The sequence below is a fragment of the Protopterus annectens genome, chromosome 12.part0 (genome assembly GCF_019279795.1).
Source record: "Protopterus annectens isolate FY-2018-M chromosome 12.part0, PAN1.0, whole genome shotgun sequence".
NCBI classification, from domain to species: Eukaryota; Metazoa; Chordata; order Ceratodontiformes; family Protopteridae; genus Protopterus; species Protopterus annectens.
In genome coordinates this window covers 1,075,673,606-1,075,689,212 of record NC_056746.1, presented here as the reverse complement: position 1 = coordinate 1,075,689,212, position 15,607 = coordinate 1,075,673,606, and the positions used below count along the sequence as shown (strand labels likewise).

Here is a 15,607-nt window from a genome sequence, read left to right as displayed (position 1 = left end):
ATCTGCATGGGTGTCATGAAGTTCACCACTTCTGTCTTAAGAAGCATGAAGTTGGCTTTGGAGAAAGTTTTTACCATGGTTTCCTTAATGGGGGGGTGGAGGCAGGATGTGGATATCTAGGGTAATTAGCTTATGGTCAGATCGGACCAATGAGGCATTTACTTCAGGTGTGGAACACCGGTCACTCATATTGGTAATGACTAGATCTAGGATATTATGGCCCCTGGTGGAAGTGTGGCTAAGTTGATCCAGGGCATTGGAGTTTATGAATTCCAGAAAGCGTTGAGCAAAGGAGTTGGTACATGAGTAGTTTTCCCAGTTAATGGTGGGATACTTGAAATTGCCCATTATTAGGGTGTTTGGTTGAACCCTAATATTTTCCAGTACATCAAGAAAAGAGGAGTGGGAATCCTGGGCCATGGTGGGTGATCTGTAGCAAGCTACAATTTGGATTGCAGTTTTGCCCAGAGTTAGTTGCACTTGGATAACCTCAGCTGCATTATGCTGAGCAACTAGCCTGGAGGTGTCGATATCCTTAATGAATATGGACACACCTCCGCCTTTGGTGTTCCGGTCCAGGTTACATGGCCAAAAAGTGTGGTATGAGTTATAGCCTGGTAGTGCAGGGGTGCTCTCTGGAGCCTTGATCCAAGACTCAGTCACTGCACAGATATCGATGTTCTCCATTTTAAGGAGTGCCTCGAGTGAGTGCATTTTGAGATTTAGACTTCTAGCATTGAGTAGCATCACCCTCAGTTTTTGCTTGCCTGTTCCTGTTACATTGGTGAATTTGTCATTTGAACCTTGCCTACAAAAGGCACTATAGGGGTGGCAAGAACCTTAGCCAGTATCCAGAATCCCAGGGGTGACAGGTGCAGGCCATCTCTGGCAAAGCATCGTGGTCTGTCGATCATGTCATCCCAGGCAGACAGATACTGGATCCCTTTAGAATGGCACCAGAAGCTTAGCCAATTGTTGAAGTCAATCATTTTGTCCTTGTACTGCGGCATCATTCTGGGTGATGGCAGAATGCTACTCAGGGCTAGGGTCATACCTGCCTGGGCTACAAGATTGGAGAGTTCTTCCATGTCTCTTTTCATGTAGTCCAGGGAGGTACATCTCAGGTCGTTCACACCAACATGGACAATGACAGAGTCATATTTGTACTTGTTGTGGAGTGACCTGAGTGTGTGGGTTATGTGGTGGATCCTGGCACCCGATAGGCAGCTGACAGTAACCTTCTCCTTGTTTAGCCTGGTGAGTGGGACATCTGTGTGCCTGACTATAGAGTCGCCTATGACTAGTGTGTTGGGTACGTTGTTTTGCCTTATTGGTTGTGGTTGAGGGGCACACTGAGTCTGCGGGATATGTGTCATTTGGATTGTGTTGGGGGGTGGAGGTTGCTTGCATTTCTGCTTTGGAGGTCTCTGTTGCTTAAGCAGATTATTATTGAGAACCTCCGCAAATGTTTTTGTGTTTCTATGTGTGGATTTTGGTGGTATAGATGTAGTGAGACTATGTGATGAGTGTGGTGTGGTGCAAGTATTTACCTTCTCCTCTTGACTGTCAATTTCAGTCTTGACTGGAGAGAGCTTTACCTCCAGTTTGGCTAGATAAGTGCATCTCTCACAGGCTATAGTGTTGGGTGGTAGGAGGAGAGGGTTGTCTGTGTACATGAGGCAATTTCTACATTGCCCCAAGATGCCCAGATTCATCAGATTGACAGGAGAGAACAGTGGGAGCTGACCCTTGGACATGCCTGAATAAAAAAACTATTTTCCTCTAGATAAGTGAGGAAAGTGAGTACAAGAGCTGTTTTTCTTTAAGCAAGTGAGAAAAGTAAGTACCAAAACTGTTTTCCTCTAGGTAATGAGGAAGGTTGAGTGCTGTAGTAATTAGTAGGTTATTTAGTGCTTACAAGTTCTGAACAAGTGCTGATCACGAATAAGCAAATTCAAGTGCTAAAACTAAGAATCTGTATCTGGACTAAACTAGTTACAGGAAAGTGGGGAAAGAAGTGCAAATGTGGGCTTTTAAATCAGAAAGATGAGAGAGATGGAAAAACTGCCCAAACGGCCAATAACTAAAACTGAATGCATGAAGGGACCCTTGCATTTAGTTCATGATGAGTGAGGAGTGAGTGTGATTCCCACAAGGAATCTGTTGTAGAGTATGTGCTGAACTTAAATACTAGGCTTAGAGAGCTCATGGGGATGGCCTAGGACTACCTGGCACAAGCACAAAAGCAGGAAGGAGTCTTCTGTGATAAGTCAGCTAGAGCCAGAGACTATTCTGTTGAGCAGTACCTGATGGTGCTTATTCCTGCTGCAAGTAGCATGGGAGAGCCCTTCCCCTGCTGTGAAGAGGGTGGATGATGTTATTTATATGACAGAGTTTCCAGGGAAAAGGGAGAAGCACACCCTTCACCATGTTAACATGATAAAGCCCCATCATGACAGAAGAGCTCTGGTACTCGTTATCTGCTGTAGGCTGCCTTGGTGGGTTTCAGCCTGACGCCTCAATGGATGAAGTCACCCTAACTCAGCAGCTATCTCCTACTCAGATTCTGGAAATGTGACCAATATAACAGGAATTTTTGGGGATATGTTTACTGGTAAGACAAGCTATAGTCATCTGGAGGAGCACCATGTGCTCAGGACAGATGAGGTTTTACAGCAACTGGGTGGGGCCAAGTATGTAACCACTGTTAAGTTGACCAATGCTTACTAGCAGGTCCCTTTAACACTTGCAGCCAGGGAGAGGTTAGCATCTGTGACCACCTTTATGTTATACATGTGTACTAAAATGTCCTTTATAATAAAGAATGACCAAGCAACTTTCTAGAGGCTGGAAGATTACATGCTAGCAAAAGCAGGATATTATGCTCATGCTTACCTGTATGATATTGCCATTTACAGCCGGGCATGAGCAGAACATGTTCAGCATGTCTGACAGGTACTTAGCAGACAGCAAAAGGTAGCACTAACTATCAAGGCCGGCAAGTGTCAGGTAAGTATGACAGAGATATCTTAGCTTTGTCATTGAGCAGGTGGTGCAAAGATTAAGCCAGAGACTGCAAGGTTAAAGATAGTTATGCATGGTACATATCTAGTACCAAGAAACAAGTGAAAGCATTCTTTTCAACAGTCAAGTCCTGTAGGAAGTTTGTTCCCCACCATAATATGATACCTACTCTCCTTATATGCATTTCCAGGAAAAACAAACCAGATGCGTTTGTCTGGACTTCAGCCTGTGAGCAGGTATTTCAAACATTGAAGCAGGCTAGCCAGTCTGGACTACATCAAGAATTCATTGTGTAAGTAGCCACTTTAAAACATGTGGTGAGGGCCGCACTTAGCCCTATTTCTTTAAAGGAGAAAAGTATCCCATTGTGTACTTGAGCAACAGACTTCAACCCAGGGGGTGGTGACATGCCTCAAAGAGGGGAGAGTGGTAAAAGTGAGATTTTATCTATACCTTGGCCTTTAACTTTTTCAGTTGTTCAGTAGTTAAAGAAACTAGCTATAAATGATAGACACTGCTGACTAGATGGAGGAAAGTAGACAGGACAGATGAAGGAGGAGAAGTTTTAGAAGAAGAGGATGGGAGGATGGACATACTTTGGAATGATCTACTAAAAGACAAAAAAAGGCTTGATGCTGTGACTGCTGGATATTAAGTAGGGAGCCCCAGAGATTAATGAACAGTGGGTAAAGACACAATTGTGAGAATCTTAGGCCTTGAAATGATGGTGATATAAAAGCAGTAAGCAATACACGAGAGCCAGCAATATGTAAACAGAGTAGGAAACAAGAGGGCAAGATTTTGATAATACCACAGCCTAATGGACGTAGAAAGAATCTCAGGTAATAAGGGATGGAAATGCTTAGGACTAAGGGAAAGATGGATAAACAGGAACAAACAATAGAAGTCACTCTAAAAATGGGGAAACAATAGCCCAATGGAAGAAATGGAGTCAGATTTAAAAAAGCAGTGTGGCAGAGTAAGGCCACTATAGTAGCACCACAAAGATGATAGTATGTAGAGGAAGGCATAGAATTCATGGAAGATGAAAGGACTGATGATTGGGAGGTTTATAGGGAGGTGAGGATATGCCACACATATTGGATCAACAGTTGTTACAGTTGCTTAGCAGTTTGGTCTTCAACTTTGGGGAGAAGAAGTTTTTTTAAAAACTGCATGGGAACCATCTAATGGCTTTGAAGCCTGAAACTCACCTCTTGTTGCAACACACCCCACAGTCTGTGCCTGCTGCCACCATAGAACTGCAAAGGAGACCATCCAACCACTTGAAAAGTTATAACTGATCTCCCTCTGCCACATACCCTATAGTTCATGGCTGCAGTTGTAGAACAGAGCATGTGTTGTGACTTTAAGAAGCATTTCAATGTGAAGGCACATGTGTATAAATAGAGAGCACATGCAGGCAGCAGTGCCATTTTGAGTGAACAACCAGAGTGTTAACATCTGTGAGTGCAGTAGTCAGTCTGTTTATAAGTTTCTTTAAGTTTAAGTTACTAAGCCTCAATCCTGATGCATTTATATATAATAAAGCTCCTTGAATCAAACCCACAACTGTTAATCTGTTTTATACTGACCAGACGAGCAACATGGTGCCTGAAGAGGGATCTCTGAATGACATGGTGTTAGTTAGAATGACATGGTACCAGAAGTGGCACATCTGAACGACATGGTGTTAGAAGTCTTGTCCCAACCTGCTCAAATGATTGAAAAAGGTCAGAAACAAATTTCAGGTAATAAAAAACTCACATAAATGATTTATTTCATAAAGAAAATGATACAAAGCATTCAAAAAGGACAAAACATAGTATTAATCAAATGAAAAGCACAAAATGCATTATTAATCAAATGAAAAGCACAAAACGCATTATTGATTAAACGAAATGTTAGAAACCATGATATTTGATAAAATTATTCAAAATATTTATGAAAACATTCAGAACTAGCTCTGATTTGCATAATGAGCATGCTAAAAGTAAAACGAGCACAAGAAAAGTATAATGAGCATGATAGAAGTCAAACAAGCATGGAAAAGCAAAGCAGCTGCATTTCTTAGTAAACAACCACATTTTTTGATATAAGCTACTATTTCGCATTGACTAAAGCTATTCAAAGTATAACTAGAGTTGTTCGTAGTATCTCAGTGTGCAAAGTGTTTGAAGTGTGTGCTTGATTATGGTACAGTTATTTTGAAGTTTACTGTGTTCAAAGTACAGTCCTTTCTAGCAGTTTCTTGTGTTTTATACAGTTATTTCTCAAAATGCAGTCATTTCAAAGTGTTTCTTACACTGTACAGAGTTATTTTGCAGGTACAGTCATTTCAAAAAGTTTCTTGTGCTGTGTATAATTCATTCGCAAATTGCAGTAATTTTTAAGTGTTTCTTACACCGATAAGGGTGGTTTTACAAAATACAGTGATTTCAAAGTGTTCTTCTGCTAAAGAGACTCAATTTACAAAGTGCAGTTATTTCAAAGAGTCTGTTGTGCTATTGAGCATAATTACAAGTTTCTGACATAAATGTCTGACATATATGTGTGTGTATAATTCCAAGGGTCTTTATTACTGTGTGTTGGCATGGCAGAGGCATTTTGCAGACCCAGTTCATTTGTGTTTGATCATAATATTGCAGAGACCTGGAAATTATTTGAGCAGGAATATTATATTTTTATACAAGCAGCTTTTTCTGATAAAGATACATGTACAAGGGCATTTATTCTGTGTAATCTAGTGGGGTCAGAAGCCATTGAAAGAGAGCATTCATTTGTGTATGCGCCAGCAGTATATGCAGGAGAAGGTGAAAACTGCCATATGGTTGTACACGCTGAATCAAGGGAGGACCCTGAGTGCTTGAAATGTAAATTTAGAGAAATGAGTAACCCCCAGACAAATGTTACATTGGAGAGGCACTTATTTTATACAAGAGACCAAAAGCCAGGAGAAACGTTTGCAGTTTACATTACTGACTTGAGAAGCAAAGCTAAAACGTGCAGATTTGGTGATCTGAAAGATGAGCTGGTAAAGGACAGGCTTGTATGCAGTGTTAATAATGCTGCAATGAGAAAGATTTTGCTTCGAGACAGTGATTTAACTTTGAGTAAAGCCATAGAGATTTGTCAAATACACAAGCTTACGGAAGGCCACACAAATATGCTTGCAAGTGATAACAGTATGGTTTCAGCAGCCTCTAGAGCAAATGTAGACAGCATGCAGCACAAGACTAACAGAAACAGGCCTAAGTACATGGCAGCTGCAGCCGCTATGGGATTTCCAGGGAGAGTCTTTACCTTTCCAGGAAGTTCTAAGATTAGCTCAATAAAATGGACATGCTCAATGCAGCATAAGGGTGAGTCAGCAAAACCCAAGACAAGTCTCATTGTTAACTGCTGTATTGTGGTGCCAATCATGAGTCCAAAAGAGAAAAGTGCTTAGTATTTGGTCAGCAATGTCACAAGTGTAAAAAATGGAACCACTTTCAAAAGCTTTGTAAATCAAGCAAGCGCCATTCATTTATTAAGAAAGGTCACTCCAAAAATCAAGCTGATCATATAGAAAGCTGCAACTCTACTTTCTATGTAGATGGTGTATCAGTAGTTGGCGAGAAGGTTAATGCAGTAGATTTCTTGGCAAAAAACAAAGTGTTTTGTACTGTCCTGATTAATGGTAAACTGACAGAACTCATAGTGCTCACTGGTTCAAAGTGCAATGTTATATCACCAGAAACATTTACCAGAGTAGGAGCTGGTGAACAACTTAATTTTGCCAATTGTGTGAAGCTTGTTGCTTATGGAGGTGAAGAGATTCAAACCGAAGGCTCAGTAGTGCTTTCATGCTATTCAGCTGGGAACAGTTACAGCTTGTAATTTTATGCAGTCAGAAGACCTGTAAAGTCATTATTAGGTCTCAGAGACAGTTTAAGAATAAAACTCCTTTCTTTTACCAAAGAAGTCCATCATGTAAGCACATGTCCTAGTTGCAGTTTCACTGATGCTATTTTCTCAGAGTATGCTGATATTTTCGAAGACAAGCTAGGTAAACTTCCAGTTGTGTACTCCATGAAATTAGACCCAGAGGTCAGTCCAGTGGTCAGACCAGTGAGAAGAGTTCCAATAGCTATGCAGAACAGAGTCAAAGTCCTATTAGATAAAATGGTGCAGCAAGGTGTGATTTGTCCAGTTACAGGACCAACTGAGTGTGTGTCTTCCATGGTAGTTGCTCATAAGAAAAGCTCAGATGAAACCAAAATAAGTATTGACCCAAGAGACTTAAACAAAGCATTAAACAGACCACACCACCCTATGCATATAGTCAAGGAAGTTGCTACCCTCATGCCAAATGCCACTGTTTTTTTCTGTCTTCGATGCAAAGAGTTCATTTTAGCAAGTAATTCTTGATCGCAAATCTTCACTACTGACTACATTCAGCACACCATTTGGTAGCTAAAGATTTCTCAGAATGCCTTTTGGAATAAATTCTGTTAGTGAAGTCTTTCACTGTGCAACGGAGCAAATTTTTTTCAGGCTATCTGTGCAATATAATAGCAGATGATTTACTAGTTGGAGGCAATGGTGAAGCAGAGCATAACAGAAACCTCTGGAAAGTTCTGGAAAGAGCACGTGAAGTGAATCTAAAGCTCAGTTCTCTGAAATGCAAATTCAGGCTACCAGAAGTTCTTTATGCTGGTCATTTATTTACCAGTTCAGGCTTATGATCAGATCCTTCCAAACAAACAGCCATTCTTGAGATGCCAGCTCCAGACAATGTCTAAGATTTACATTATTGTCTTGGTATGGTTAACTATTTGGGCAAGTGTATACCAAACTTCAGTGAATTATCAGCCCCCTTTAAGTGAGCTGACATGTAAAAATGTTACCTGGTCATGGTTGGAACAACACCACATAGCATTTGATGACCTGAAACAGAAAATTGCCAGTCCACCTATGTTAAGATACTATGATGTCCACAAACCAGTAATTCTTTCCTGTGATGCTTCAAAATGCGATGTTTGTGCAGTTATTCTTCAAGAGGGCAGATCAGTAGCCTATGCATCTAGAACTCTTACCCAAGCCTGAATCGATATTGCAGTATCATACCTGTGATACAGACTCTAGATCTCAGAGCAATCCAGATGATGTTCCTGTTGAAGGACATGTTTCAGTACCTATTCCCATTCCTGATGATGTCCCAGATGTCCCTGAAGTTGAACATTCATTAAAGACAGTCCTTGTTGCTAAACCCCGTCCTAGTTTTTATGTCACATGATCAGGTTGTATTTCCAGACCTAGTGTAAAATACACAGCAACCTGGACAGAATTGTTTCACTTGTAATTAGTTCTGTATAATTGCATGTCAAAGGATTATTTCTGTATAATTGCATGTCGATGGTTGTTGTCATTATTACTGTGCATGACTTATTTTTCAAAGACGGGGATGTAGAACAGAGCTTGTGTTGTGACTTTACGAAGCATTTCAAAGTGAGGGCACGTGCGTATAAATAGAGAGCACATGCAGGCAGCAGTGCCATTTTGAGTGAACAGCCAGAGTGTTAACATGTATGAGTGCAGTAGTCAGTCTGTTTATAAGTTTATTTAAATTTAAGTTCCTAAACCTCAATCCTAATGTGTTTGTGTATAGTAAAACCGCTTGAACCGAATCCACAACTGTTCGTCTGTTTTATCCTGACCGGATGAGAGACAGCAGTTACCATGGATCTCATGGGAACCATCTAACAACTTTAAAAGCTGGAACTCATCTCATGCTGTCAAAAAAATAGCAGCCAAATGTGAAGTACCTCTCATCTGTCCCTGATTTTAACTGGGATTGTTGCTCCATACCTCCTAAATGTTTTGAATTTGTGAGGCAACTGTGACTACAGATGTCTTATTCTTTAGAAAATAATGCATTTTGAAGCTGATTCGTATATCAGCAAAAATGGGCCTACTTCAGAAGACTGACAAACCAAAAGACTGAATCCCAAAAGACTGAAAATTCTAAATACTGAACACATTTTTAATGCAGGGGGTAAGCCCTCCTGTACCCCTCAGTCCCCCCACACCCCCTGAAAACTATATATGCCAACTCCAAGATTGCACAACAGTGAAGAAGGGGCAAATTCCAACATTCAGTATTTTGAATTTTCATTCTTTTTGGGATTCAGTCTTTTGGTTTTTCAGTCTTCTGAATAGACCCACAAAAATATATCAAAAGTATCCCTTAACTTGTTATCTTTGCCCTGGATAATTTCAAATGCTGTCACTGTTTCTTGAGCTAATAAGTTAAGAGCCACTGACAACTTTAAAAGCTTTTAGATGCATAACACTATCGCACATGTTCTTCTTTTTTAAACTGTTAATACTTTCTTGCAGCTAAAAATCTCCATGCAATACAAAGAATTCTAATTTGTCTACAGTCACAACATTTTGCTGTCTTCATAAAATGGATTTAAAAAAAAATCACATATTAAGGTTTTCTCTCAAGGTGATTTATTGAATCCTTTTCAATAACATTACAACTTGGTTATAATTTGAAGCCTCATCAAGTTATTCTATATTTTACACTTTCTCCAAGCTATCCCATCCTCTTAAAAAAGGAAGGGGGGTGTGGGGGATACATTAGGGCTTGTCCTCCTGCTATAGTTTGTGTCACTCTGTACATGTCTGGAAGGGGGGTGTATTTTCTCAGTATGGCCATTCAAGAATTGTTTTCATTGAGTTGTGAGTCAGTTCAGTTCTTTTCATTTCATGAAAATGAAGAGGAACTATTATAAACAGCAGATGTGCCCACTGAGAATGTGTGTAAATATATTTTATATTTGTTTGCTTGTTATTTGAATTAAAACAAAAAACATTTAAACATTGTGGTGCAGCGGTAGCGTTGCCACTTCACAGCAAGAGGTTCTCCTGTTCAATTCTCGGCTGGAGTGCATTCTGTGTGGAGTCTGCATGTCCTTCCCGTGGTCGAGTGGCATTCGAAAGACATGCGTAGGGCATGCCTTCGTTGAAGGTTGGGCGTCGAGCTGGCACCTCAGCACCGTAAAAATCTACTGCCAATCATTAGCAGACCGGAGTTCCACTGTGGCGACCCCTAACCGGGAAAAGCCGAAGGAAGAACAAGTAATGTCACAAGAAGTCTGCACTCCTGTTTCCCAAACTCAAGAGTACAGTGGTGTACAACTATCTACTCACTGCCAGCCCACTGGACCTATACATTACATTTTCACCTGTAGGATAACCTTTCATCAGTGCTATTTTTATACAATGTCTCCTCTGGTATCTGTAATGTTCTGAAATAGTAGCTCTCATACGATTTATATTATTATATTTATAAAGTGTGCATGTTTGCATCTGAAACAGTGTTTGATTCACTGCTCTGTGTACTACTTCATTCTCTAGACTACCAATTATTTTGCTGCCCGGTCTTAGATAAAATTTAAATATCTGAATACTACATTTGTGTACTGTGCTGTCTGTGACTTAGGTTATGGCTAAAAATAGTCCAGTTGAGAAGCCCCTCTAACCAATTAATTGGCAATGAAGCAAACAAAAAAATAATATGACAAAAAATGCAGTGTCTTGGACTTTGTACCAGCCTGGAGAGACAAATGTCAGTTTTTTCATTTGCTGGAGTTTCTTTGGGCTTGGATTTTCAAAAGGTGTGATTAGTGCTATCACCCCATTATATATAATACAATTACCTGCTATTGCAGGTGTGATTACTGCTGTCACCCCATTATATATAATAAAATTCCCTGATATTGCAGGTGTGACTACTGCTGTTGCCCCATTATATATAAAACAATTAACTGCTATTACAGGTGTGATTATTGCTGTCACCCCATTATATATAATACGATTACCTGATACCGCAGGTATGACTACTGCTGTCACCCCATTATATATAATAAAATTCCCTGATATTACAGGTGTGACTACTGCTGTCACCCCGTTATATATAATGCAATTAACCGATATTGCAGGTGTGATTAGTGCTGTCATCCCATTATATATAAAACAATTACCTACTATTGCAGGTGTGATTACTGCTGTCACCCCATTATATATAATAAAATTCCCTGATATTACAGGTGTGACTACTGCTGTCACCCCATTATATATAATGCAATTAACCAATATTGCAGGTGTGATTAGTGCTGTCATCCCATTATATATAATACAATTAACTGCTATTGCAGGTGTGATTACTGCTGTCACCCCATTATATATAATACAATTACCTGATATAGCAGGTATGACCACTGCTGTCACCCCATTATATATAATAAAATTCCCTGATATTACAGGTGTGACCACTGCTGTCACCCCGTTATATATAATGCAATTAACTGATATTGCAGGTGTGATTAGTGCTGTCATCCAATTATATATAATACAATTACGTACTATTGCAGGTGTGATTACTGCTGTCACTCCATTATATATGATATAATTACCTGCTATTGTAGGTGTGATTACTGCTGTCACCCCATTATATATGATACAATTACCTGATATCACAGGTGTGATTGGTGCAGTCACCCCATTATATATAATTCAATTACCTGACATTGCAGGTGTGATTAGTGCTGTTACCCCATTATATATAACACAATTACTTGATATCGCAGGTGTGATTACTGCTGTCACCCCATTATATATGATACAATTACCTCCGATTGCACCTGAATTAATGCTACTGCAGAGGATTAAGGCTCCACGCTGTTACTGTACTACTTCCTGTAACTAAATGGATGTGCTTCTACCTGTAATCAAATGGAATATTGTATTAGATTATTTCTTAGTCTGGTGATGCATTACTGATGAATTAATGCTACTGCAGAGGATTAAGGCTCCACGCTGTTACTGTACTACTTCCTGTAACTAAATGGATGTGCTTCTACCTGTAATCAAATGGCATATTTTATTAGATTATTTCTTAGTCTGGTGATGCATTACTGATGAATTAATGCTACTGCAGAGGATTAAGGCTCCACGCTGTTACTGTACTACTTCCTGTAACTAAATGGATGTGCTTCTACCTGTAATCAAATGGCATATTGTATTAGATTATTTCTTAGTCTGGCATTTATTGCAGAGGATTACGGGTAGGAGCTGTTAATGAGCTATTTCATGCAGGGCTCGATTCCTTCAGCATTCATTTGCCTACTCTATGACCTTGAGAAAGACATTTAATTAGACAGTGCTTAGGTGCAATTGAGAATTTCGGCTAGGCTCTTTAAAAGGCTCCTGAACTGAATGCCTAGTAACTATCTATGATCTTATGCTCCTATTATAAATCTCAGGTGGAAACAGAAAAAAATGTGTACAATTAAGAAGTATTCAAGCAACATAACGGATAGCAATATGAAACATGCAATAATATGGTAATGTGAACAACAACATAGCAGAATGAAAATTAATAATTAAATGCAGAGAAATCAGTTATACAAAAAAAATGAGACAGCAATAGCGATTTGTTGTGGAAGAGAGCACTCATTAAATATATCAAATTTGCAAAGTTCTTTGCATGTTTTTAAAGTAAATATTGCTATGAAGCAATGATATTTCTTTAAAAACATTAACATTTATTTTTATTACTACCAAAGCAGCATGCATAATGCATAATGCATAAGGAAAGTGAAGACTTCCATAACAGCTTTCTCAGCACAGGAGGAATTGTTTCTGCACTTTTGCTACTGATCTGGATTTAGTAATACTCTCCAGATCTGGGAATCTTCTTCCCTGGTGACTGTATTAAAGTAATTTGTGCTGTATTCGCTAGGGAAGCAGTTTCCTGACATGGATTTGCCCACCAGGAAGAGGCAGTTCTAACTGTACAAACTTTAACAGCTGACTGATACTGATGATGTCAGACGCTAATGCTCTGGGCCTCTGGACCGGTGGAAGGGTGGGGGGCTGGTACAGTACACATCTGCATTGCAATCCAGCAAACTAGACTCGGACACTCCTTGCTGGCCAAAAACACAGCGAAAGAATGAGTGCAGGCCAAGTAAGTCATCTTTTTTTCATTTTGTATGCTGTAAACATTTCATTCTACAATCTGCTGGTTAAAGATTTGCAGTATTTTCATTCCAACTCACATTAATTAAATGAGAAGCAATTAGTGATGCGAGCATAGTTTCCACAGAGGCCTGAGTAATTACAGAAAGCATGAACAGATGAGACAATGTCTGCCTTTTCATAAAACTGAAACAGATATCCTGATATGTAATGTCCTGGGTCAGATTCTGATCTTTCTTTCATTTTATCAGCTTAAAATGGATGATTGAAAAAGTGTCATTTCCAGCCCAGGCTGCATCTTGTGACTTTCCATGGAATGATTCTTTCCTAAATCACAGTGAACACATTTCCTTTTAGTATAATAACTCAGAATATTTCAGAGAATATAAATGCATTTAAATAAGACAGCAATTATTGCTTTAAAAAGTGGGTGTGGCTAAGCTAACAGTCATTACTCTAAACCTTACTTCTTCTCTAGTATAACAGCCTCTCATTACTGAAAATTAACTTTTTAATTTGTAAAAATTACCCACTCACTCATTTACTTTAGGTTTTAAAATGTAAAAAGTTATTATCCCACAAGGTGGCAGAAAAGACTTTTGGACCTATCTTGTTCATTTGTTACTTGCCCAAAGGTGAAACTGTAGGTTTGCGTCACAATATCATAAATACAAAGGCAAAACACAATGACATTTTCTATTCAGCAATCATCTAGTGTTAACTTTTTTCTGGTGCAGCTTTATGAAGTCTGCTGTTTCACGGGTACATGTCTGAGTGTTTCTCACATGATCAGTATTTCTACTGTACAGAATTAGTAAGGTGGCTTGGGTTGTGCATGACAGCAAATGTAAAAATTGCTAGAAACATTGTGTTTCTTTATATTACAGATGCTAAGCAGGAAAAATACATCAATGCATATGCAGGAAAGTGATTAACAATGATGTCATTTAATCAAATCCTTCTGAAACCTAACTGCTGTTTTACCTATCTACAAACACTCTAAATGCAACATCAGGTAGAGGTGCAATTGGAACTGTTTTGCTAAATGTTGTTTAATATGCTTTCTCAGGATAAAGCATTACAGATGCAAGGATATATTAAAGCCAGTGTGCCTGACCTACATTTTGCTCTTAAAGAATTCTTCAAGATTACTCTTACAAAAATGCAGTATGAACATTTAATTTCTAGTGTGTGTTGGTCTACCCCTTTTGTATGCTACAAGAATGTGTTTGTTTGCTTGTTTGTTTGTTTTTTATTTGTTTGTTTTGTTATCTGGGTAGTAAGACTGTTGTAAAGCAAAGATGTGGTACATGACAGTAAATGACAAATCAGACAGACATTTCAGCTGATTGACAATAGTAGAATTTTTTATACAGTGCAACAGAATATACATAAAACACTAAAGAAAGAAACATTTTCCCAAATGAATAGCAATAAAAGGATTATTTGACATATAAATTATACAGATATTTTTCAGTGCTATAGTAGGTAACTATGTGCTAGTTGCAAAAAGTACACTAATATGACTTTGTATTTGGTTTATACAGGATGTCTAACTGACACAAGAAGTGATTGAGATAAAAGCTGTTCTAGTTCATCCATAATGGCCTTTGCCCGTTAAGATATACAAATAATTTCCATCTGATGACATGTTGGTCATGAGCTTTATATAATAATTTATATTATAGTATATTAACAGCATTCATCTGCATTGGGTTTGACTCTGCTGTGTGTGTGTGTGTGTGTGTGTGTGTGTGTGTGTGTGTGTGTGTGTGTGTGTGTGTGTGTGTGTGTGTGTGTGTGTGTGTGTGTATCTGTCTCTGACAGTCACATAACATAGAGTTTTAACAGAAGAAATCTGATTAGAGAGTCAGAGACTGTGTTTCTGAAGTAATCTGAGGTATTTTCAAATGCTAACCCATTCACACAGTCACTGGAATTTCTTGTGACTCAGGGACACAGAAAGGCCATCTAATGATATCATAATTAAACTGTCTGTGTCTTATTTCTTTCCCTGAGATGAGTGAAGTACTGGTCAGGGCTAGAGCTAAGATACCTTTTGGATGACTGCAAAAGAAAGTTCATGCAGCTGAACATTGAAAGGGGCAGGGGAGTACCCATAATATTAGCGAGGAATCTTAATTGCAAATCTCAAAATTACAAAATTGCAATAAGTCGATGTACATTTTAGCTGTATCTGATGTTTTTTAGTTCAGGACTTAATCATAGACTTGCTCAAACATATAAGGAACCTTCAGCCAAAGAAAAACAATGCTCAGGCAGTCACCATGCTATAAGCTACCATGGGAGTGTTTATTTTCCAGTATTGACTGCATGGAGTAAACTTCAACACTGACTTTGCCCAGGATATTTCCCAAAAAAAGAACTCCTTAGCTGTCTCATAGGTGGCACTCTTGGCAGCTGATTGGACTTCTCTTGGTTCTGACTCACTGAAGGATGATTGGGATTCCTCTGTATAATGGACTGGAATGTTTTTGTCAAAGTCAGTAGTAGATTTCATAAATTAATCATTTTTCTTATAAAAGGAAGG

The 15,607-nt window shown here is 38.9% G+C and overlaps 1 protein-coding gene across 1 annotated transcript in view; it reads left to right on the top strand.

Annotated features, from left to right (window-relative positions):
* Positions 1-12,906: 12,906 nt before the first annotated feature.
* LOC122816979 (annexin A13-like) overlaps positions 12,907-15,607 on the top strand; it is a 267,063-nt gene continuing 264,362 nt past the window's right edge. Inside the window, exon 1 of the mRNA XM_044090091.1 lies at positions 12,907-13,045. Within this exon, the coding sequence (XP_043946026.1) occupies positions 13,031-13,045 (15 nt within the window). The 5' untranslated portion in view covers positions 12,907-13,030. The remainder of the gene's footprint in view (positions 13,046-15,607) is intronic.